This window comes from Heteronotia binoei, chromosome 12 (genome assembly GCF_032191835.1).
Source record: "Heteronotia binoei isolate CCM8104 ecotype False Entrance Well chromosome 12, APGP_CSIRO_Hbin_v1, whole genome shotgun sequence".
NCBI classification, from domain to species: Eukaryota; Metazoa; Chordata; class Lepidosauria; order Squamata; family Gekkonidae; genus Heteronotia; species Heteronotia binoei.
In genome coordinates, this window is record NC_083234.1 from 54307143 (window position 1) to 54330427 (window position 23285).

Here is a 23285-nt window from a genome sequence, read left to right on the forward strand (position 1 = left end):
ACGCAGACTCTTATCTGGGAGAACCAGGTTTGAGTCCCCACTCCTCCACTTGCACCTGCTGGAATGGCCTTGCGTCAGCCATAGCTTTCACAGGAGTTGTTCTTGAAAGGGCAGCTACTGTAAAAAGTTCTCTCAGCCCCACCTACCTCACAGGGTGTCTGTTCTGTGTGTGTGTGGGGGGGGGAAGGTAGAGGAGATTATGACTGCTCTGAGACTCTGAGATTCAGAGTATAGGGTGGGATATAAATCCAATTTTAAAAGAAAAAAAATAGATCAGAACCTGTGGCTTAATGCTGGAGTCCACAAGGCCTTTCTTGAACCCACGCTTAGATACTGTTTTTATTTAGATAATGGTACCTCACTTTTCACCCTCAAAGGGAACCCAAAGTGGCTTGCAACATCCTATCATTCTCCCCTCTTTCCTGTTTTATTCGCAAAATAACAACCACCCCCGTGAGGCTGAGACTGACCCTCTTCTCACACAGAGGCAAAGGGTCTGACAGCAGGACTTTGTGGAGGGAAAAGGTCTATTCTTGAATGCCGGGATTAAGAAAGCAATTGCCCCCTTGTGGAGAGTTTTGCTGACAGAAGTCCATCTCCAGAACATACTGTTCAACTGTGCTCTGCAGGCTTTGCAGTGGCTTGTTCTGCCACTAGCATCTACCTGAGTGATGCTGATCATGGATCCTGTGGCCCATTGGTGATCCCCTGTAGAATTTCAGGAGATCTCTAAAGACACCAAACAAAACATTGGCGGAAAATGCTGAATGTGTCTGCTTATTTGCAGTGGCACAAAACCCACCATTGTGAGATTCCTCCTGGACAGGCAGGACAGAACTAGGGGCAAGCTGAGGGCTCTTGACTGGCTTGGCAGGACAACCCTGACTTCCTTTCTTCAGCTCTTGTGCTGTTGACTAATATTTGTTAGACCTATAAACCATTTTTTGATCATCTAATTCTCCAAAACAGTTTACAGCTTCTTAAAATGCAATTTCAACTTCATCTTACTCTCTCTGCCATTCTCAATAGTGTAGCCCTCCCTGTAGGCAGCCTCACCCTGCCACCCAGCATGGATGTTGGCAGGGCTTTTTTTTTTGTAGCAAGAACTCATTAGCATATTAGGCCACACCCCCGATGTAGCCAGTCCTCCTGGAGCTTACAGTAGGCCCTGTACTAAGAGCCATGTAAGCTCTTGGAGGATTGGCTACATCAGGGGTGTGTGGCCTAATATGCAAAGGAGTTTCTGGTACAAAAAAAGCCCTGGATGCTGCCAGTCATTTTTTTTTTTTAACTTTAAACATTTTATTAAGGCATAAAAGTAGCTTACAATCCATAGCGCAAGAAGTTTACCGTCAAGATTAACAGAAATAACATCGTAAGCTTAATAGACAGAATACAGAGCAAAAATAACCTTTAAAAACAAAATACAAACTGAAGGTAATAGTAATTATAATTATAATAACACAGTATTTGAAAATAAAATAAGATCAGGGAAAGGAAAAAGGAAGATATAATACACTTTAAATAACTTGAAATTAACTTGTTAAGAGAATTTTATAGCAAAAGGAAATCCTTATACATTTTATTTTTAGAATAAGAGTTAGCATAAAATGGATCGGTGTCAAGCTTTTCTAGAATGGGAAGCCAAGTTGCCAGATATTTAGCGTAGGCTTGGTATGGGTCTTTGTGGTCTATGGCTGCCTGAATTTTATCCATTACAATGTGTTCCCAGACTATAAGTAGCCAGTTGTCAAGTGTCAAATTCAATGAGTTTTTCCAGGACTGCGCAATCGTGGTTTTAGCAGCTGTCAGGAGTTTAACTATCAAGGATTTTTTAGAAGATGAAAGACGGGTATCGGACCAATGATTGAGAAGTATCCTTGTTGGTTCATCTGGGATCAAGACCCCAGTTAGGGAGGAGAGATGGGCACAAATTGAGGTCCAGAATGGTCTGATTTTGGGGCAGTCCCACCAGCAGTGAAAATAAGAGGCTTTGAGCCCACAGTTTCTCCAGCAGTCTGAAGAGCCTAACTGGGTCATATGGGAGAACTGGTTAGAAGTAAGGTACCAACGTGCTATCAATTTAAAGTTTTGTTGAGATATATTTATAATGGTAGATCGTAGGGCATCACTAGCCCATATAGAGTCCCATTGGTCGGGAGAAAGGATGATGCCACAGTCTTTATGCCATTGGGTGGTGTAAGAGGGTAAGGTTGCTTCGAGTTTAGACAATAAGATTCGATACAGCCGTGAAATGAGACTTTTAGGCGTTCTCTCTTCGTGAAAATGAAGAATCAGATGTTCGTAGTCAGATGAAGGGCGAGAAAATGAAGAGATCACTATAGGGTCCTGAAGAAAGTGCCTGATTTGAAAGTATTCAAACCAAGGTGCTGGCTTAGTCAAAACTTGGTCTACATCATTTTTAGGTAGAAGTTGTTTAGAAGATGAAAGAAGATTAAAGAAAAAAACTTTTGAGGAGTCTCTCCAGACCTTGAAAGAAAAGGGTAGTTGGGCATATTTTTGTCCTATAAAAGATGAGATAGTAGAGAGTCCTGGAGCCAGAAAATGACGCTCCGAATCCCATACTGACAAGAGCGCCCTGAGGAATGGGTTCATGAATTGCCACGGTGGGCGTTCATTTTTCTTGAGCCATAATAGTTCGTAGTATTTCAGTGGGGTAAAGTGAGCTTCCTCTATGGGCGTCCACGGCGGCGGGGGATGTTGGTACAATATTTTGGTCATCTGGGATAAAATAGTAGCTTTATAATACTTTGCAATGTCGGGAACTGCTAGGCCACCTTTTTGTCTTGATCGACATAAAGTTGAAACTTTGATTCTAGGCTTTTTATATTTCCAGATAAAGGAGGTCAGTATTTGTTGCCAGGATTTTAAAGTAGGCTGAGAGATCTCAATAGGAAGAGCCCGAAAAAGATATAAAAACTTGGGAAAAATAAAGGATTTAATTACATGGATTCTTTCCATCCAGGATAGTTGCAACTTATCCCATTGCTTGAGCATGGTAGTAATCTCAGAAGCCGTGGCCGTGTAGTTAGTTTTTAATAGGCCAGCTATATTTAAGGGGATTTTCAGCCCCAAATAGGACCAGGAATCAGAGACCCAATGAAAGGGGTAGTTTGCAACTATGTCTTTTTTAGAAGTATCGGAAATTTTAATCGGGTAGAGAATTGATTTCGAGTGGTTAACTGAAAGACCTGAAAGTTTACTATAATCAGACAGGAGAGAGGAAACGGCTTTAATAGACTGTAGTGGATTTGTAATATATAAGACTATATCGTCGGCAATTGTGCTCTAATTGTGTACAAAATTCTTGGTTCAGAAAGAGTGATTTATTTATTGTCCAATTAAATGAAGGCCTGTCCTGAGAACCAACATGCAGTGTGCACTCCAACCAGGCGTGGTCGGAAAGTGTCCTGAGGCCAATATTGGTGTAAGAAACCTGGTTCAATAAGGAGGGAGAAATAAGAAAATAATCAATCCTTGTAAAGGTATTGTGTAATGCCGAGAAGTAGGTGTAGTCCTTAACCCCCGGGTTATGCAGTTTCCAAACGTCACATAGGTTAAAATTATGAAGGACAGATTGCATAGGTGCTGGGGAAGAAGTCGGGGGAGAGTGTGGCTTAAAGGATCTGTCCCACCTGGGGTCTATGATTTGGTTAAAGTCCCCCCCTATAATGACTGCCCCTTCTTGGAAAAGGGCAAGTTTAGAAAGCGTGTCTTTTATAAAGGTAATTTGTGAGTTGGGAGCATATAGAGAAACCAGAGTGAAAGGAGAGTCATTAAGTGTACCTTTTATAAAGATATAACGTCCTTGGGGATCGACTTCTTGAGCCGACAAAACAAACCGGGTATTTTTTGAAAGTAGAATGGCGACTCCGCGTGATTTAGAAGAACCAGGAGCTACGTACTGTGTATGGAACCATTTAGATCGAAGTATGGTGGAGCTTGCCGACTTAATGTGGGTTTCTTGTAGGAAAAGAAGATCAGGTTGTAATTTGGTCAAAGCGGAAGAAAGCCGCTTGGCTTTAATAATGTTGTTAAGGCCTCTGCAGTTGAGAGAAATTAACTTTAAGTCAGACATAATTTAGATACATTAAAGTAAAAAAAAACATTGTTAAGATCCATATAACGCCTGTAGAACCCGGACTGGGGCTCTGTATAACAATGATGAGAAGAAGTAGAAAAAACAAGTAGCAATGACCAGATTTCCCTTGTTCTCACAACACAGAATAAACAAAGAGAGAACATTGGGGTGGGAGTACCAGGATTGGTGACCTGACTGCAAAAATCTAGGTTCCCAACGACAACCATATTTGTCCGAACCAAATTGAACAAACACAAACCACTTTTTAGTATAAATGTAAAAATTTCCAAAAACCCAAACACCGCTAAAGGGATCCACTGAGTTCGTGGGTCATGGCCAGAGTATACCAGAACATACCAGTGCTGGTCAAAAAGCACCGTCTGAAAAGGGCCATAAATAAACACCAGTAAAAGGTACCTTTTCCCCTTAAAAAAACAAATCAACAATATTAACAACATAAATCTTACTAAACTGTTCATTGTTTCCAACCAGGAAACAATGCAACTTTACTCAGTATATAAGAAATATACAATCTAATATGGAGGGAGCAAAAAGAAGGAACATCCCGGCTGTTCCCTTAACAATGTGACATAATAAGACGAAAGAAAGACCCCGCTCCCTTAAACCAGAACAAGATGGCATGGGTAGTGCAAATACAACTGTTCAGAAGCAGGAGATGGAAGTAGCAGGAGGTGAACTGAACGTCCGTGGAGAAGTCAGCGTCGTCTTCTTGGCTTGAAAGAAAACGGTGGGTTGGTTGAACGAGATGAAGTAGCCCTACTTGAGTCAGGAGATGAAGGAGAGTCAATGTTTAGTTGTTTAAGAATATCACAGCCGGAGGTGAAATCAGAAGCTGTTAGCCGAAGGCCCTGGTGAACAACCAGTATCTGGATAGGAGAAGCCCAGCGGAAGCGTATTTTGTGTTCAAATAGTGAGTTTAGAATCGGCTTCATTTCTTTTCTATGCTGCAGGGTTTCCAGTGAAAGATCAGCTAGAACCAGGATCTTTTTTCCCTTGTAGAGTAGACCCTCTTCAGATCGGGCTCTCTGTGAAATCAGGGTTCTGGTCCTGGAGTCTGGAACCGTGGCGAGTATGTCTCTTGAAAAGTCTTTTGACTTGGGCTGTAATGCCCCCAGACGGTAGGCAGAATCAATAAGAGGGGTGACTCCATCTTGGAGGTGGAGGGCTGAAGCAAGCCATGAGGCAATGAAGATTTTTACCTCCTGGTTCTCTTCCGCCTGTTCTGGCAGGCCTCTAAATTTCAGGTTAGCAGCCCTTAATCTGTTATCCAGGTAAAGCACCTTCTCATGGAGCCATAGGTCTGAGCTTTGCAGGGCTTGTACAGCCTCGTGGGCCACCGTAGCCATTTCCAGCGCTGAGTCTGCAGTTTGAGTGACTGCTGAAAGCGTTTCATTAATTTTTTTTAGTTCTAATTGTAAGGGGGTAATAGCTTTGCTGATCTTCTCCCCCATTGTGACCCCTATTGAGTCCTCCAAGCGTGAAATCACCGCTTGAAATGTTTGAGTTGTTAATAAAGAGCCCTCTTCCTGAGCAGGGCCGGGGGAAGGGCTGGACTCCATTTCAGAGAGAGGTAAGGGCCCGGGGCTCGTTGGAAGAAAGTTTAGTACCTGCTGCGTCGGTGTGGCTTTCGCAGGAGTTTTCTTGGCTGCCTTGGTGTTCCCTGCAGTTCGTTTGCCCATGCCAGGTGAAAGAAATAGTTGGGAACGGGAGCAGGAGAAGCGGGAAGGGACTGTGAGCCGGGAGCTGCCGCTTCAAGCGTCCGCCATCTTCCGCGTCGCCCTCTGCCCTCGATGCTGCCAGTCATGACCATGTCCTTGCAGGAGCAGACCACAGGTTCATCCAGAGCCGCACCATCTTTCTCATAGTAGCTACCCAGCCGCTTCTTGGATGCCACAAGCAAAGTTGAAGGCTCCAGCTTGACAGAGTTGTGTTAACAGTAAATTCTGACCCCAGACAAGGCTTTGGTTAGTTGGCTTGGCAGCTCAGCTTTCACCCTCCTTTTCATGTTTTTAATTTTTAACAGGCCTTCTCCGCCTTTTTCTACACTGTGGATTTCATCCAGTCCGTGATGAAGAGACGCATCACCACACCAGATGACCTTCAAGAAGCTGTGGTTGAAATCTGTAACTCGACTTGGTCTGAGGTGGGTTTCTTGTTACCTGGTACAGTTGAGGTGAAAATTAAATGCTGCAGGGCTTGAAAATGACTGGAAGGGGGGTGTTATAAGTAGAAATGGATACTTCAAAATTGGGAGGAACTGGGAGGCTAATTCAAAGTCTTTGTCCACCTTCATTTCTCTCCAGTGGGAGTTAAATCACTGGCCCTCAGGTGGAGTTTTGGCATGGTGTAGCGATTACAGCAGCAGACCAGGGCGTAGGACATCCAGGTTCAAACCCCCAGTTCTGCTGTAGAAGCTGACTGGGTGACCTTGGGCCAGTCATATACTCTCAGTCCAACCTACTTCAGGGTGTGGTGGATCTGAGGATAAAATGGAGGAAAGGAGGAAGATGCCATAAGTTCCTTTGGGTTCCTATTGGAGGAAAGCAGGGTACAAATAAACAAATGAAATCTTGTCTCTTGCCCATGATGCTCTGGAGCAAGTGGGATCATTGGTGCACATGCCCATTTATTCCAAGCAGTCTTTCCAGAGTCCCTCTGAGATAGATAACAACGCCTCCTGTTTCCTCTTGTCCTGTCTTTCTTTCTTTTCTTTTTTTTTGCCACTTTCCACAAATCCAGCTGCTTCAGAAAGCCCCTGACCAGGAGAAGAGGTTGCCTGACTACTGCTCAACAGCTGTCTTTATCCAGCTTCTGCTCATGGAAGGTTACCGTTTTGATGAGAACACATTCCCTGACATTGCCTTTCAGAAGAAGGTAGGTTCTTGGCAGAGGGATGGTATGGCTTGCTGCTGCTGGGCCCTAGTATTTTGGTAAAGGCGTTTTGGGACACAATCAAGGAACAGGAAAGGAGAGGCTGGGGTAGCTTCAGAAAGGCTACACAGGAGAAGGGCAGTGCATCTTAAGGGTAGATCCAAGTGGAGATTGACAGATAGATGGAGATGGAAGATGAGAGGAGACTGAGGATCAATAAGTATAGGAGACTGGGAGTTGGATGACAGTCCAAAGTGGGAACTTTGCTTCAAAGACCTCTATATATTCTGTGTATACACTATTCTAAAGCACACTTCCAGGATTTACTTCTAACCCTTGGAAGCCTGCTTCTTAGTTAAAAAAAATATAAGCATCTCTTCCAAAAGGAAAAGAGAAAGCTGAGATTCATAGCTGAACTCAGCACCCAGTCTCACATTCTACGTTTTGCTTGCCTAGCATTGTGGCTTGTATGCAGCCCTGGCTAGAGGCTTGATGGAAAGAAATTGAGGGGGATCTAATTGCTGACCAAGGTACTGGATGAGTACTTTCTGAAGACAGCAATTCTGCGGAATTCTGCTTTTGTGCCTAAAGTAGCAGCATGGAAAGAGGTGAAGAATGAACCTCAATGCCTGTCAGTCCCATGAACTGTTTGTGTTCTTTGGACAGGCCGGAGACACATCCATTGGCTGGGCCCTTGGCTACATGCTCAATCTTACCAACATGATCCCAGCTGAAGAGACCAGCTTCTGGAAGGGGACAGCATACCGCTCCTGGGTGGGCCTCATCCTCCTTTTTGTTGCCATCATCCTGGTCACATTGGGGGCCATGCTCTGCCTGCTGCGATCTTCCAAGGGGCGTGGAACAATGTAGGACCAGCTACCGAACAGATGAAAATCCAGGCTGGTGGGGCGGCAAGTGGATGGAAGGAGGTTCCACCCACAATATCCTGCCATCTCCAATCGAGCAGCTCACGTTGGCCATTTCAGGAGCTCAACCTCTCCCTGTGACTTGTTGGCATCAATCCCAAAGTGGAGATCATGAGGAAGGGATGGCAGAAAAAGCAGACATTGCCTAAAAGAGCAGGTCTCCATAGGGTTTGAAGATGTCCTCTTTTAGATTCTGGAGAAGTTGCACCTTCCACCTTCTGCCTTTATGCAGTGCAGTGGAGATCACAATTTCAGAAGCAAGGATGTTCCTTTTTTTAAAAAAGAACTCTATTCACAGCAAGGGCTTTTTCAGACCATCATTTGCTCTGGTCTGCCTGTATCTGTTACTTATTTGGGGGCTCAGGGATATAGAGCTGGGCTGATATTCTCCATGGACCTGTCACAAACATTGTTTCCTCTACAAGGCTTTAGTCTCCATGAAGTTTTGTGTGTGTGTTTGTGTGGGAGGAGTATTGCCATTGTTCTCTTGATTGTGAGCACTGGAAATGGGGGTAACCAAATCCACAGGGTATAACTGTGTGGCAGCTGCTGACAGCTTTCAGCTAAACAACAGAGGTGCCTTTTTAATGCTTTTGGTTTATCAAAAAAGCCTCATGACCAGTTGTTTTCACTGTGGGGGCTGAGCTGCGGCCATATTGGATTTGAGGCAGCATAGAGAGAAGTGACTGCCATCTCTTAGGATGTCTGAACCAGATACCACTGCCCTTGGAAACGACTTCCTTTTTTTTTTCTTATAAAGAAACTTATCTCAGTGACTTTATTGATCTTACAAGCCCCTCCGCTCAGCCAAAGCAGAGACAAATTGCGAATGAGCTTTATTGCTTCTCCTTCTTAGGCCTGTCCCATTTGTACTCAGATGTGAGCTTGCCTATCGCCTGTTGGAGCTGGGGTTGTAGGATGTGGGATCTGGCAGCTGGGGCAAGGACAGGCTTGAATGTCCATCACTGGCAACCTGGTGGGTAGTCCAAGACCTTGGCAATTCCTTCATCCTCATTTGATTCTTGGTTCTGCCTGAGGAAGCAGGGATTTCCAGAGTTTTTCTCTCTGGCTACCTGTATACTTACCACCATCTTTTGCCTCTTTATTCAGGGTTCAGGCAGTTCACAACCTCTCTTCCTGGCTGGGAATCTTTCCTGCTTTTTAAATGGAGCTGCTGTTCCTACTGGGAGAACAGCATGTCTCTGTTGCCTCTCTCTCCAGGCAGAAACAGTTTAAGGCCTTAGTTTGCCTCCTGAGTTTTTTATATTTGCCCCTGTGCATGGAGTTCTCTCCTCTCTCATTCCACACTGGGGTGGGGGGACCAGATGATACACTATGGTGGCTGGTGTTTCTGTAGTAACAATACCATAGCAACGGGTGCTGATGTGGGTTGCCCTGGACACCAGCATTTTTCCAGTAGCTGCCCTCCCTTCCTCCGTGTTGATCTCTTCTGGAATCTCTCCCAACATCTGCTGAGCTACAGAACTTGACACCCCTTCCTAGGGCATGAATCCCATTGAACTTGGATTACTTCTGAGTAAGCCTTCATTCTCTTCAGCATCATGGTGTTGGTTTACATCCTGCTAGTCTGCGTCTGCCTTTTTGGCAAGCAAGCAGTGGCATTGTGCCGTGGAAGATTTTTTTCAGAGCTAGATTTTATGGGAGAATCTGGTTTCTTACTGTAGGAAGAATACAAAACCCTTTCTGTTGTGTTTCCTGTACTTTTTTTTTTTGTAGCTTTCCTTAAGATGGTCAGTTGGCTGTACATGCCAAAAAAAGAGTGAAAATATTCCATTTGATCCACCTTTGGATCGTAATCTGTTTCCCATGTCACTGAATGTACTTCATCCATGTACAGTACAGGAAGAAGGCAATAGCTGCTAAACAATCATTGATTGTGTAAGACAAAGCCATGCACCAGGTAGGAGATGGATCACCTAGTTGCCACATTGCCAGCTTGGACCCTTACAGTGTCCAACCGACATCCCATTCCAATGTTCTTAAGATTAAATGCCAATTCAGAGACGCTGCACATTGAAAATGATAGCACTGGGACAAACTCTAAATTCTACACCAGAGAACTAAACTGGATCAATAGTCACAATCATAGAATTGGAAGGAACCTCCAGGGTCATCTAATCCAACCCCCTGCCCAATGCAAGAAATTCACAAATATCTCCCCCACACATAACCCCAGTGACATTTGCTCCATACCCAGAAGATGGCCAAAAAAACAAAAACAAAACCCCTCCAGGGTTCCTGGCAATAGTCATCCTGTCTCCCCAACTGTACTTGGAGGGGGAAGAGGAGTCCTCAGACATAGAATTATTACCTTCATCAGACTGCAATTCTCATCATTCTGTGGGGGAAGCCATGATGCAGTGAAATAAAGCTGTTGTCAGGGCAAATATGCTTTCTTATATTCTAGCTGGCACAAATGGAAAATATATTGAAATATGCAAACGAGGGTAAGAGAGAAATCTCTTAAGCATTATGTGGAGGACTGATAGGAACAGAAGACAGGGTATTTTTAAGGCAGCAAGATTTACACTCCAAGCTTGGTGCCACCCCCCCCCCCTCTTTTGTTTCAGCTTTTGCATAACGCTTTCCCATGCAAAATCTCCTCTGTCCTCACAGTTTGAAGAAGCTTGGTTTTTTTGCTAGCATTTTGTGTATTTGTTTCGATGATAACTAGCCTCCACTGTGCTCAGAAATGTTATATGCCTGTACCAAAAGGAAGACATGGTGTGTAAAGTATTGCTCTTAAGAAAAAAAGAAGAAAAGTTGTTTTGAAAATAAAAAAATCTCACTGATTATCAACATTTTGCATGAGTTCCCCTCCCCCCTGGGTTCTTGATTGGTTGTGTTGCGATGACTTAGGCATGAACTCAGACAGATCATGAGAAGGAGGGCAGGAAGTGATGCTTCAGTGCTAAGTGGGGTTTCCCCCCATCTTCTGGGCATTCAGCGGGGTAATGGGGTGTAGGGGGGTGTTTGTAAATTTCCTGCATTGTGCAGGGGGTTGGACTAGATTACTCTGGAGATCCCTTCCAACTCTGTGATTCTGTGACTTCACTGCAAGCCTGGTGGAGCTATAAATGGGTAGAGTGCAGCCTCATGAGATGTTGGCATTTGCTGACAACTCCTGGTGGGGATTACTGATAAATTTTGGGAGGTTTTGCAAAACTTCCTCCGTAGTAATTACAATAAAATTCCATTATTCCAAAATACTATTTATTCAAACATTATGCATCTGAAAGCGACGCATAAGAGAAATTTCCTGTTTTCCCTATATCGTCCCAGTGAATAACTATTGGAGATATATATTTGCTAATACAGCAGAGCTCATAGAAGTGTAATATTGCATGGAGTAAATAAATTCCCAAGAAGTATATTGCAAAAGTAAAACTTCAGGTGGATTCAGTTCACATCCATGTTGTAGTGGAAAAGAGAGAAAGAATAATAATCTAAGGGATACTGTTCTCTATCACAAATGGCCTGCTCATTTGGCATCATGTATGTGGAAACGAGAACACTGACTCCATGAAAAGCCATGAGAAGTGTTGGATAGAAGTACACATAGAGAGAAGCTCCCAGGTTAAGAACAAAGAGGGGCATGCCATTAAGGAGATAACACAAATACACATTTAGAGCAATGTAATGCTTCCAGTGTCCGGGCATCATCATCATCATCAAGAAGAGATTGGATTTATACCCTGCTCTTCACTGGGAGTCTCACAGTGGCTTACCATCTCTTTTCACTTCCTGTCCCAGGGCAGAACACCCTGTGAGTAGATGGGGCTGAGAGAGCTCTTTCAAGAACTGCTCTTGAGAGAACAGCTCTGAGAGACCTGTAATTGACCCAAGGTCACCCAGCTGGCTACATGTGGAGAAGGGGAATCAAACCTGGTTCTCCACATTAGAGTCCACAGCTCTTAACCACTACACCAAACTGGCCCTACAAACTTAACATTGTACCAAACAAGTTGCATTACTCCAACAATAACATAGAAAAAGACCACTGCTACATCCAATGTTCTTATAATATTTATCTTCAAGCATATGAGATGACAAAAGTGTTCAACGATGCTAGTGCTTGTGCGTCTGTGTTTCACTGTATCTTAGTGGTATTCAAGATAGACATTTCACCCAAATATACAGAAAACAAGGGTCACTCATTCCTGCGCTTGCCCTTATTTGCATTGCATACCTGCTTTCCGAAGTTACTTCCTATGTGGGAAGTGAGGCTCCATGGAGCAGGAGTAGCCTCAGGAAATACTGGTGCCTCCTTTCCCTTCTCCCTGGAGTGATAAAGGTAAAGGTAGTCCCTGTGCAAGCACCAGTCGTTTCCGATTGTGGGGTAAAGTTGCATCACAGCGTTTTCACAGCAGACTTTTTACGGGGTAGTTTGCCATTGCCTTCCCCAGTCATCTACACTTTCTCCCCAGCAAGCTGGGTGCTCATTTTACTGACCTCAGAAGGATGGAAGGCTGAGTCAACCTTGAGTGGCTACCTGAACCCAGCTTCAGCTGGGATTGAACGCAGGTTGTGAGCGGAGAGCTTGGACTGCAGTACACAGCTTTAACACTCTGCACCACGGAGCTGCCCCCTGGAGTGATAGAACTGCACAAAACCTGCTCACTGCCTCACCACAGCAAGTGAAAGAGGCAGGCATCCCAACTGGTGGCTTAATATTCCACAGTCCTCTCAGGGCTCACTAGTGTGCAAAGCACTGGGCTGAAAGAAGTGCATTTTGCATCCTCCCTTGGGAGGCAGGGTAAGGACATGCAGGCAAAATTGAAAGTAGAGCCTGGCTTCTTTTCCAGGTTCCCTTCTGGAAATTCACTAGGAAAAGCACCTTCAGGCTTAACACTTAAAAGATCAGTTTAGTGTAATGCCTTTTTGTTGGTGGTGGCAAGTGCCGGCAAGTCACAGCTGACATGGCAACCCCATAAAGTTTTCAAGGCAAGAGATGTTCAGAGGTGTTTGGCCATTGCCTGCCTCTGCATCAGGACCCTGGCACTCCTTAGTGGTTTCCCATCCAAATACTAACACCAGGACCAACCCTGATAAGCTTCCAAGATCTGATGAGATCAGGCTTGCCTGGGCTATTACTAGTTAAACCACCTTTTTATAAGGACCAACCAAAATCTCAGCAGCAGTGAGCAAACTTTCACATTCTCCAGGACTCATCATAAAACTGTATGTCCAGTTAAGGATGTGGGGGTGGCAGGACAGAAAAGGATATTTGCAGATATGATGGAGAAATCCCAGTTTATAGCTGCTAAAGGAGTGGTCTTCACCTTTTCCTTATCTGGGAGTCCCACCTTTAATCCCCATGAACATAAGAGAAGCCATGTTGGATCAGGCCAATGGCCCATCCAGTCCAACACTCTGTGTCACACAGTGGCTAATTTTTTTATATATATATACACACACACACACTGGCTAATAGCCACTGATGGACCACTGCTCCATATTTTTATCTAAACCCCTCTTGAAGGTGGCCATGCTTGTGGCTGCCACCACCTCCTGTGGCAGTGAATTCCACATGTTAATCATCCTTTGGGTGAAGAAGTACTTCCTTTTATCCGTTTTAACCTGTCTGCTCAGCAATTTCATTGAATGCCCACGAGGACAGCATGGAACCTATTCAGCTGTGAGCACTTGGTAGGGAGCCACGTGACATCACTATCTTCTGACAGAAAGAAGAGGAACCAGGGAAGAGATCAGCTCTGTCTTGGGAATTCCCTGAGGAAGGTGGAGTTTGGAGAGGGGCAAGAGCTCAGCAGGGATGGGATGCCATAGAATCCACTCTCCAGAGCTGCCATCTCCAGGGAAACTTGAACTGTGCAGTCTGGAGATCAGTTATAATTTTGGGGAAACTCCCAGCCCTGCCTAGAGGCTGGCATCCCTAAATTAATCATCAGCACTTCCTGTACTATTAAAAAACAACTCTCTCTCTGACCTGGATAGCCCAAGCAATGCCCAATCTTGTCAGATCTTGGAAACTAAGCAGGGTCGACTGTGGTTAGTACTTGGATAGGAGACTGTCATTGAAATACTCAGTTGCGAAGGCGGGGGCAGGCTTATTCAGCCACTTCCATGAATATCCTCCAAGCCCCTTAGTAGGAGTCAGTCACCAAAATTCAACATGACTTCCAGGTGCAGACACACACATACACATTACAAAAATACCTCCCCCCCCCCACTCAAAGCAACTCTCTCTATCCCCGCCTGATACTCTCTGCCTGAGCAAACTTCAGAGGATGGTGGAAGACAGGAGGGCCTGGTGTGACTTGGTCCTTGGGGTCGCAAAGAGTTGGACTTGAGTGTGCGACTGAACAACAACAACAAAAGATGCAAAGAGATGCAAGGTATTTTGGATGCAACTTAAAAAGGGGGGCTATGGCTCAGCAAATGGAGCTTCCCAGCCCTCCTGAGCATCCTGCCCCACAGCTTGAAGACCCTGTTCAGAAGCACAAAGGAGATGCCAGGTAAATAGGTGACTTCTTTGTGTGCGTGTTATTTAATTTCTATCCCACCCTTCCCACAAGCTGGCTCATGTTTGAGTGTGTGCACCTAGAAGTCATGACAACCTCTGGTGACTGACTCCTACTGGGGGCCTGGAGAATCAGCCCTGTAGCCAGCAATTTTTGGTTTGGGGGGCCCAGGGGATAAATTTTGGGTGAGGGGGCAGTGGGGCTTGGCTCCTTTTTCCAACGGCCAGCCGCCCAGCCCCAGCTCTCTCTCTCACGCGTTCTCTCTGTCTCTCTCTCACACTTTTGCTGTTGCTGCCTCCTCTTGCTCTCCCATGCTTTCTCTCTTGGGCTCTTGCTCTTCTCTCTCTTGCATATGCAAGGGGAGGGAGAAATAGCCTGGGAATGGACAGGCCCTACAGAGGGAAGGGGGGTTTACATAGAGTGGCTTGGCTCCTCTCAGCCCCCCCTGTAGCTACGGGCCCTTGGAGACCTCTCTGAATAGAGAGGTGGCTGAACAAAGCCTGCCCAGTGCTTCCACATCTCACCTCCTGCTATTCCAAGAAGGTCTCCTTTCCAAGTACTTGACAGAGTTGACCCTGCTTGGTTTCTGAGATCTGATGAAATCAGGTTTGTCTGGGCTATCCAGGTAAGGGCAATGGGTGGGTTCTTTGATTTTTATGTTCTTCATGGGAAAGTAACCTTTGTTCTGTTTGTCTTTGCCAGTAGCCTCTATGAATCATGAAGCTTGTTTGTATCTAACACTCCATAATCCTATTAGAACTGCCACACAGCCTGGATTCTGTTTTAAGAAGCTGAAGGGGATCTCCTCTATCATGTCCTACAACATTTTCTCTCTCTCTGCACTTTACCCCCCCCCCCATCCATCCTGATAAACAGCACAAGGCTTATATTTGCTTGCATGTCATTTCATATGGTTCTAATACAGGCTGCTTCCACCCAGAAGGTTGCTCCAGGTTAGCATTCAAACTGGGACCAGTTTTTGTTTTTTTCAGCATCCACATGGCATTTCACCCTAATTGTCAATGTGCTGGGTTTTCTTGAGCATTACTGGTCCAGGATAAAAGATGTTACCAGAGTCTCACGAAATAGGGAGTGCATTTTCAAATTCCTGAACTCTTCATCACGTTGCATGTTCAACAGGAGAAAAAAAAGGGAGGAGGGAGTCCTTCCCAGACCTGCCTTGATACTCCATTTTTGGGAAAAGGTAGTCTTTGGTATGTTTGGGGGAATTTTTCTGTGGATCAACATGGCTGTTGCCAAATTGCCCCACATATTCAGATAATATATCCCTTGCCCTTCTGTTCATCTCTCTCCTGCCAAACTGACCTGCAACGATTTTAAACCCGCAGTCCTAAAATGCAATAACCCCTAAAATGCAATACCCCTAACATCCTATACAAATGTATTATGGTGTCATTTTTCAGACTGGAGCCTGCTTTGCCAGAGGCACTCAGGGCTATTTCACTTAATAAGACATCTGCCCCCCCCCCCCCAGGTGCCAGAGACCTTGCATGCTGTTGTAATTGAGTCATTCGTTTATTGCCATTTATTTAAATTATTATTTTTTTCAATTTAAATTCCCCTGTCCTTTCAAGGATCTTTGGGTGCTTTATGTGATGCCAAAATGGCATATTTTTCCTTTTCAATTTTTTCCTCTCCCTCCTCCCTTTTTCCCCCCTCCTTTTGAACATGCAACTTGATGAAGAGTTCAGGAATTTGGAATTTTGCTCCCTGTTTCGTGAGACTGGTAACATCTTTTATCCTGGATTTTGTGAATTGGTTGGTAGTGGCCACCTGGTGGCAGTGTTAGGCCATGGCGAACAAACTGAGCCTGAGCGAAGTTTTGAGTCCAGCAGAACCTTTAAGACCAGCGAAGTGCTATCCATTGAATTTGTTTATGGAATAAAACTTCGTTGGTCTTAAAGGTGCCACTGGGCTCAAATTTTGTTCCGCTGCTTCAGACCAACAGGGCTGCCCACCAGAAACTGATGCTGGATTGCATTCAGGGCACAACCTCTAGTTCAGCGGTGGCCAAACTTGCTTAAAGTAAGAGCCACATAGAATAAAGGTCATATGTTTGAGAGCCGCAAGGAAGGAAGTGTGCGAGGAGAAAGAAAGCAACTTTAACATTAAATGCATTATCAAGGAGCCGGCTGGCTTGGAGAAATGGTTTAAAGAGACAAATGCCTTCACCAAGCCAGCCGATAGGGTGGCCGGGGGTTCAAGAGCCACACAATATACATGAAAGAGCCACATGTGGCTCCCGAGCAACAGTTTGGGCCACCCCTGTTGATACATGGTCGCTTTGCCTATTACCTAGCAGGCTGCATGGTAAGAGAAATAACGCATGATCGGAATTAAACAATCCCGTGTTTGACCATTGCGTGCATGGCATTTTCTGTGTGTTCCTGTGTACCAACATTTTTTTTGTGCGTTCCTGTGGCGCAAGAAATGATCCCATCCCAGTCCTGCCTCACAGACCGCGCACTCAGCCCCAAGTCAGCACCCGTTTAAAAAACTAGCGCGTCCTTGGAGGGCCTGGCTAAGCTACGCCCTCCTGGCCCACGTCAGCGCCCACGTAGGAGGAAGGGTGAGAGATTAAAATAAATGCTCGAAGAGGGGGAAATAAATAAAATGAGAATCAATTGATATCACTAAATGGACGTATCAATATTCCAGTGACACTTCCATTCTACTTCGCAGACATTTATCTCCGGCGTCAGGGCTGGGAAGGACTAAAACAAAGAACACACAGTGGCTTTAAATATATATATAATTTTTAAAAACATTAAAAATGTAGGCTTTACGGAACAAGCGGAACAAGAATTATGATTACGATTCGCGATCAGAACAGAATTTTTTTTTTTTAAATGCAGGTTCCCGGGCCACCGCGCGGGGCGCAGGCGCCCTGGTCCCGGCTCCCCATGCACCTGCCGGGATGCCCAGGTGGGCGTTGTGGGGCGGAGCCTGCCCGGGCGCTGCACTCCCATTGGGCCGCCGGCTCTCCCGGGCCCGCCCCTCTGGCTCGCTCCGGCTGTGCTCCGCTAAGCTGTGCCGCATCTGCGCCTCTCCTCTCGTCTCCAGTGCTGCAAGCGAGGGAGTCGCCGCGGCCGCCTCTCCGTCTCGGCCATGCCCAGCGTCGCCGCCGCTGAAGGATGAGCGTGGCCCTTCGCCACCGGCCTGGAGCCCTTGCCTTGCTCCCGTCGCTCCTCCGACTCCTGCCCTTCGCCTGCTGCCTCCTGGCTAGCCAGCCCGGTAAGCGCCTGGGGGGCGGGGGGGGGGTGACATCCTTTCCCCTGGGCAGCAGCCAGCGGCCCCCTGTCGGAACTGTTATGTACTTTATATCTTCTGTTCTTTATGCCCCCTCCCCCAACATATCTCGTTTTATCTGGGCATTGTCATCTTTGATCTTGCCCCCCCCCCCCAAAAAGCCCCATCCTCTTCCCCACCATACTTAGTTTTGGGCCACAACTCAGTCCCTCCGGCCTTCCTCTTGGCTACGGTTCTGTTGTCTCCCCCCCTCCTAAATCATTTCGGCCCCTTTCTTGAAGCAATGCCCGGCTTTGGTCACGCTTGTTCATCTTCTCTTCTTTTCTTTCCCTGTCCTCAGTCGTCGTGATTCAGTGCTCTCCCACCCCCACCTCTCCTGTGTTATGTACCTTCCCTCTCTCTCCACACTCCTGTCATTGGTCATGGGCTTCTCCCCCAGCTTCTCCTCTTCATCGTGATTCATGCTTGGGTCAGGCCTTCCTTGTGAAGAGGCGGCTTTCCCACCACCCCTCTCGGGAATGGGCCTTGCTGAGTTGTCTTTGCGTTGCCTCCCGTTCTTGGCCTCCAACTTCATTTGTTTGTATTACCTCTGATTCCCCCCCCCCCTCCCGTTCCCATCTTCTCCTTTCTGTTTTCCTTTGCTGCATCCCGGTGGTCTTTGATCACAGATCCACATTCTTTGGAGTTGTGATTCCAGTCCCCCACCCCTGACCTCATTTAGAAGAGATTTTGTATGAGCAACTTTGAAACCATCTCTCTCTTTCTTTTCTTTTCAAAAGCAACATTTTCAGCAGTATCTTTCACTGGAAATAGTTTGTGATTATGGGAGTTTCGGTCGGCACTGTAACTCATCCTTTAGACCTCCTTTTGCCCATGATTGATGTTGTGTACATGCCATCTAATCCCTCCCCCTGTCGCTGAGGAATGTACAACCTAAAATTGTTATTGAGTAAATGGTAGTGGAAGGTTAACAGAGAGAACAAAAGTATCAAACAATGGAGGTTGGCAAATGTGGTCATACATTTTATGACTGCTCTTTTTAAGAAAATTTAAGTAGTGCATACATATTGTTTAGAAGTTATTCTTTATTTGGGGGGCGGGCAGGAGATGAGGTTTGTTTGTTTGTTTTGCCTACAGTTATGTTTAGCAGTAATCCAAAGGCACAGGTTGGGATATTTCCAAAAGCTGTAATCCATTTGACAGTCAGCTTTGGAGCTTTGTATGTGGAAGGCCTCGGCTTCAGTCCTTGGGGTCTCCAGATGAAGGATTTCTAAATTACAAGCGCTGAAAGAGACCCTTTCTGCCTGACCCTGGAGAGCCCCAGTCTGTCAGGTTCAATGGGACAACAAAACATAAGGCAGCTTTGCCTGTTTGTGACAATATTTGTTCTGCCCTTCCTTGGTCCCTGGGGTTTAGTGACGGTAGTGGGGTCTGTGGTCTTGTACTTTTAGAAATGGAGTCTGAGTTTTATACCTCTTCTGTCTGATTTGTGGTAAATTTGTAGAGTCTGAGTTTTATACCAAGTTTGTGGTAAATTTGTGGAGTCTAAGTTTTATACATGGAGTCTGAATTTTATACATCTTCTGTCTGATTTGTGGTAAGTTCGTGGTAAATGTGTGGTAAGTTTTCCTCTGCCTTGTTTCTCCCTCTGTGTTCTTCCTCCTCTGTGTTTGCAAATGGAATCGGGGTTGCTGCTTTCCGTAGTGGGTGGAACCTGGTTGGATGACAGGTACAGCAGTAAAGACGAATGTTCCTTGTAATGCTTTTATTTTATTAGCTCAAGATGGGGAGCTGTGTTACTCTGTAGCAATAGAAAAGAGTAAGAGTCCAGTAGCACCTTATTTGTGGTAGGCTATGAGCTTTCATGAGTCACTGCTCACTTCAGATACAGCTAGAATGAGAGTCCCATATATTGGAGATTTCAGAAGCCAAATGACAATAGAAAGTGTGACTGGATTAGGTGTGATATGCAGAGAGGTAATAGGCATGGAGAAATCAGCATTTGTAATGAGACAGGAAACTTAGATCTCAATTCAATCCAGGTTCATGCATTGGGCCTGAGCTTCGTTGTCAGCTGCAATTCAACAGCAATCTCCCTTTTGAGATTCATTTGTAACATAACTACTACTTTTAGGTCAGCAACTGAATAACCTAGGAAGTTAAAATGTCCCCCCACTGGTTTTTGAATTTTGTAGTTTTGTTTTTACTTGCTATAATTTGTAACATTAACTTCCTGCGAAGGTAATCTTCAAACAGACCTTCTCTGTCAGAATCCTGATAGTGCTATCTTTCATGTATATGTGTTGATATTTAAAAGGAGGGGGCATCTCTATGCCTCTTCCTAGTTCTCTTTAAGAAATATAAATTTGGAAATAACCCTTTGTTAGTGACCTGTGGTATTAGTATAGAGTTTCTCCAAATTTCTGATAGCTAAATAATTTGGGGGATATAAACTGGAGACCTTGTATCACTGATGTGTCAAAAGGATCCCTTACAGTGTGGATGAATAGAAGTTTGTTTACCGTGCCCCCTTGTCTCTTGATCAGTTAGAGGCATAATCAAATCAGTTTATCAGCAGTCTAGTTCAATGCCTTATGCAGAGGGGCAAGAATAAACAAAAAGACTAGGGAAAAAACTTGTGCAATGACCAGGAAAGAAGCACAATGCTCACGGTTAACAAAAGCTGTACATTAAATATTTAAAGAAATACAAAAAATACGATACAATTGTAATTTTATCAAACATTCCAAAGGGGACAAGTTCCACCTCTATATTAGTTAAGTACAATGAAGACTCGACAACAAAGCACTGTTGCATGTAGCACAAAGCACTAAGTGCATGTAGAAATTATAGTCCATTTCAAGGAAACTTTTGTTCCTTATACCATACTGGTGTCAAACAGGAAAATGTCCAGTAGGTCCCAATTTTTTGTTGGTCCCTGCATACATATGTTGTAAAGCGACTGAATGCTAGTCACGTTGTTCCATTTCCCAAAGGCTTCCTCAGGCATGTGTGCTCTTAGGACATTTTCCAAACCATTCAAGCACTTCAAGTCGTGCAAAAAACCTGGCATCAATTACTGCTGAGTGGTAAAGAATTGGGACATTTTCCTGTTTGACGCCAGTATGGTATAAGGAATGAAAGTTCCCTTGAAATGGACTGCATTTCTACATGCACTTAAGTGAGTGCTTTGTTGTTGAGTCTGCATTGTACTTACCCTATGCAGAGGGGCAACAAGCAGCCTCCTCTGAGGATGTATCTCTGTCAGAAGTGATTGATCTCCGGCAGAACTGTGACAGAATTGATAAGGAGGAGGCAAGACCAGAGCAGTACATCATGCAGAAGTCCAGCAGGCAGCCTCATTTGTTGGTGAATAGCTGGGGTCCACAGTAGTCTGATTCCCCCTCCCCCCTTTGTAGTGGTGCTCTAGCAGGCCTCAAGCAACTGGCATTGTTGCACAAGACAAACTTGCTATTAATGCAGTATAAATTTTTTGCCCTTAGGCTGTTCTGTTTTGTTGACGTCTTGCATAGTCACCCAGAGATCTGCTATTTTCAGGGAAGAGGCGAGGCTGTGCTTTTCCCTAGATCGAAATCCTTGCCCAGACGAGACTCTGCTGGCAGCTGTCAAAGGTTCCCTCTTTTGCTGTCCCACAAGCTCAAAAGTTAACTGAAGGGGGGTGGGAAGGGCTGCTGTATTTGTTGAAGGTATCCCAAAGCTGTTGGCTTCATCAGTCTAGAAGCATAAGAGGAGACCGGATTCTTTCCTCTCATCTGCTGTTGATGCTTAGATTGTATGCGCTTTGGGGCAGATGGATGACTTGCTCTGGCTGTAGGGGCAGCCTGGGGGAGATGGTTGTTGCCTGTGTACTCTCCCTGTGGGCATCCTAGAGGCCTCCACTTGGCTATGAAGAGAAATAGGCTTACGGACTAGATGGGCCTTTAATCTGATCATGCAGGGCTGCTGTTAGGTTGTGCTTCTGCCAGCTGAGAATGGTGGTGGTGGGAAAGTGCCCTCAAGTCATGACCCTGTAGGGTTTTCAAGGCAAGAGATGTTCAGAGGTGGTTTGCCTCGGCATAGTGATATTTGATTTTCTTGGTGGTCATGCATCCGCATGCTACCAGGGCCAACCCTGCTTAGCTTCGTAGAGGTGAGCAAATCAGGCTAGCCTGGACCATCCGAATCAGGGTTGACAGAGTATTTATATTTCTGCATTCAAATTGTGTCGTGTGCTGTCTCATTTTAAAGTCTGCAACAGCCCTGTAAGGTTGGCCAGCATAATTCCCATATTGGATATGGGCCTGAGAGAATAGACCCTTGACAAAGACGGCACAGTAAATTTATAGTAGAAGGTAAATTGAAACTGGGACTCAGTCTTGCAGCCAGTACACTCCAGCACCAATTCCAAGGAGGGGCTAGAAGGTGGCTTTCAACCATTAGTGGTGTCAAAGAGCCTATTCAGGATGCTTGTGAGGAGCAAGAGTGCCTTTGGGACCCTCCAGCAGCTGTGGCTTGGACAGTTCAGGAAAGTGATTCTCCCCCAGCCCTTTTCTCAAGTCTGCTTCATTTTCTGAAGCATTGTTATGTGGACCAGAACAGCACAGCATCTCCCTGCACAGTTATGATGCATGCATTTCCCCATGTTTTGCTTTTGTTTTCATTTGGTTCCTTCACTGTGTTCTGTTGTACCTCTGTGTTTACACTCCATTTGTTCATCTGCAGCTTCCCTCCTTGTCTGCCTCCTGCAGCTTTCTTCCTTGTCTGCCTCTTGCTGTTACTTGCTGGGCTATAGCCTTTTCCAGGTGTGCACCACAAGACTAAGCTCCCCATGGTCTATTGAGATACATCGTGGTAATTATGTCCAAAGTGATGCAGAGAGGAGAGAGAGCACACATCTCCTGTTATCTCCCCACTTGTCTGGACTCACGCTGGAAGCAGCAGCTTGGTAAAGGCAGAGAGGAGATGAAGGCTTCAGGGCCAGACAACATGTTGATGTGCATTTATTTGCTCTTCACATATGGTGTGTTACTCAAACAAATGTATTGAAATGGAGGTTTCCATTCATTTGGAAACAAGTACATATCCCTCCTGTGTTCATTTCTTGCATTGTTTGATTCCACAATAAAGGGGATGTCATTTTCACAATTGTGGAGCCCATATTCTTGGCTCTTGGAGGAGAAGTTGCATACAAAATTCAAGAGAGAGGCAGTGTTGCTTTCTCTGACCATGCAAAACTTCTGTTTCCTTTTCTGTTCCTTGAAGTATTTTTGTTTAAAGTTCTTTTTTTTTAATTAAAAATCTATTTATTAAAACACTTCTCTACTGGCATTGTGAACCACACCTTAATGAAAAATGTGTTAAGGACGCTGAGAATGGACTCAGTTGAGGTGGGCCTGAATCTGGCTTGTTGTGGATTTATTATTTATTTTATTTATTACCTTTAATTTATACCCCGCCCTCTCCGCAAGCAGACTCAGGGTGGCTAACAGTCAGTTCCAAATTTCATACAATAAATACAAATTAAACAATCAAACTTCAAACAATAAACACTATTAAAACATTTTAAAACCATTTTATGGTGCTGTTAAATGG

The 23285-nt window shown here is 45.1% G+C and overlaps 2 protein-coding genes across 2 annotated transcripts in view; both read left to right on the forward strand.

Moving 5' to 3' along the window:
• Positions 1-8113, forward strand: part of ENTPD2 (ectonucleoside triphosphate diphosphohydrolase 2) — a 48701-nt gene extending 40588 nt beyond the window's left edge. The window contains exons 7-9 of the mRNA XM_060251111.1: positions 6147-6266; positions 6863-6997; positions 7661-8113. Coding sequence (XP_060107094.1) covers positions 6147-6266; positions 6863-6997; positions 7661-7864 — 459 coding nt within the window. The 3' untranslated portion in view covers positions 7865-8113. The remainder of the gene's footprint in view (positions 1-6146; positions 6267-6862; positions 6998-7660) is intronic.
• A 9329-nt stretch (positions 8114-17442) lies between these two features.
• Positions 17443-23285, forward strand: part of NPDC1 (neural proliferation, differentiation and control 1) — a 59173-nt gene continuing 53330 nt past the window's right edge. The window contains exon 1 of the mRNA XM_060251391.1: positions 17443-17678. Within this exon, the coding sequence (XP_060107374.1) occupies positions 17579-17678 (100 nt within the window). The 5' untranslated portion in view covers positions 17443-17578. The remainder of the gene's footprint in view (positions 17679-23285) is intronic.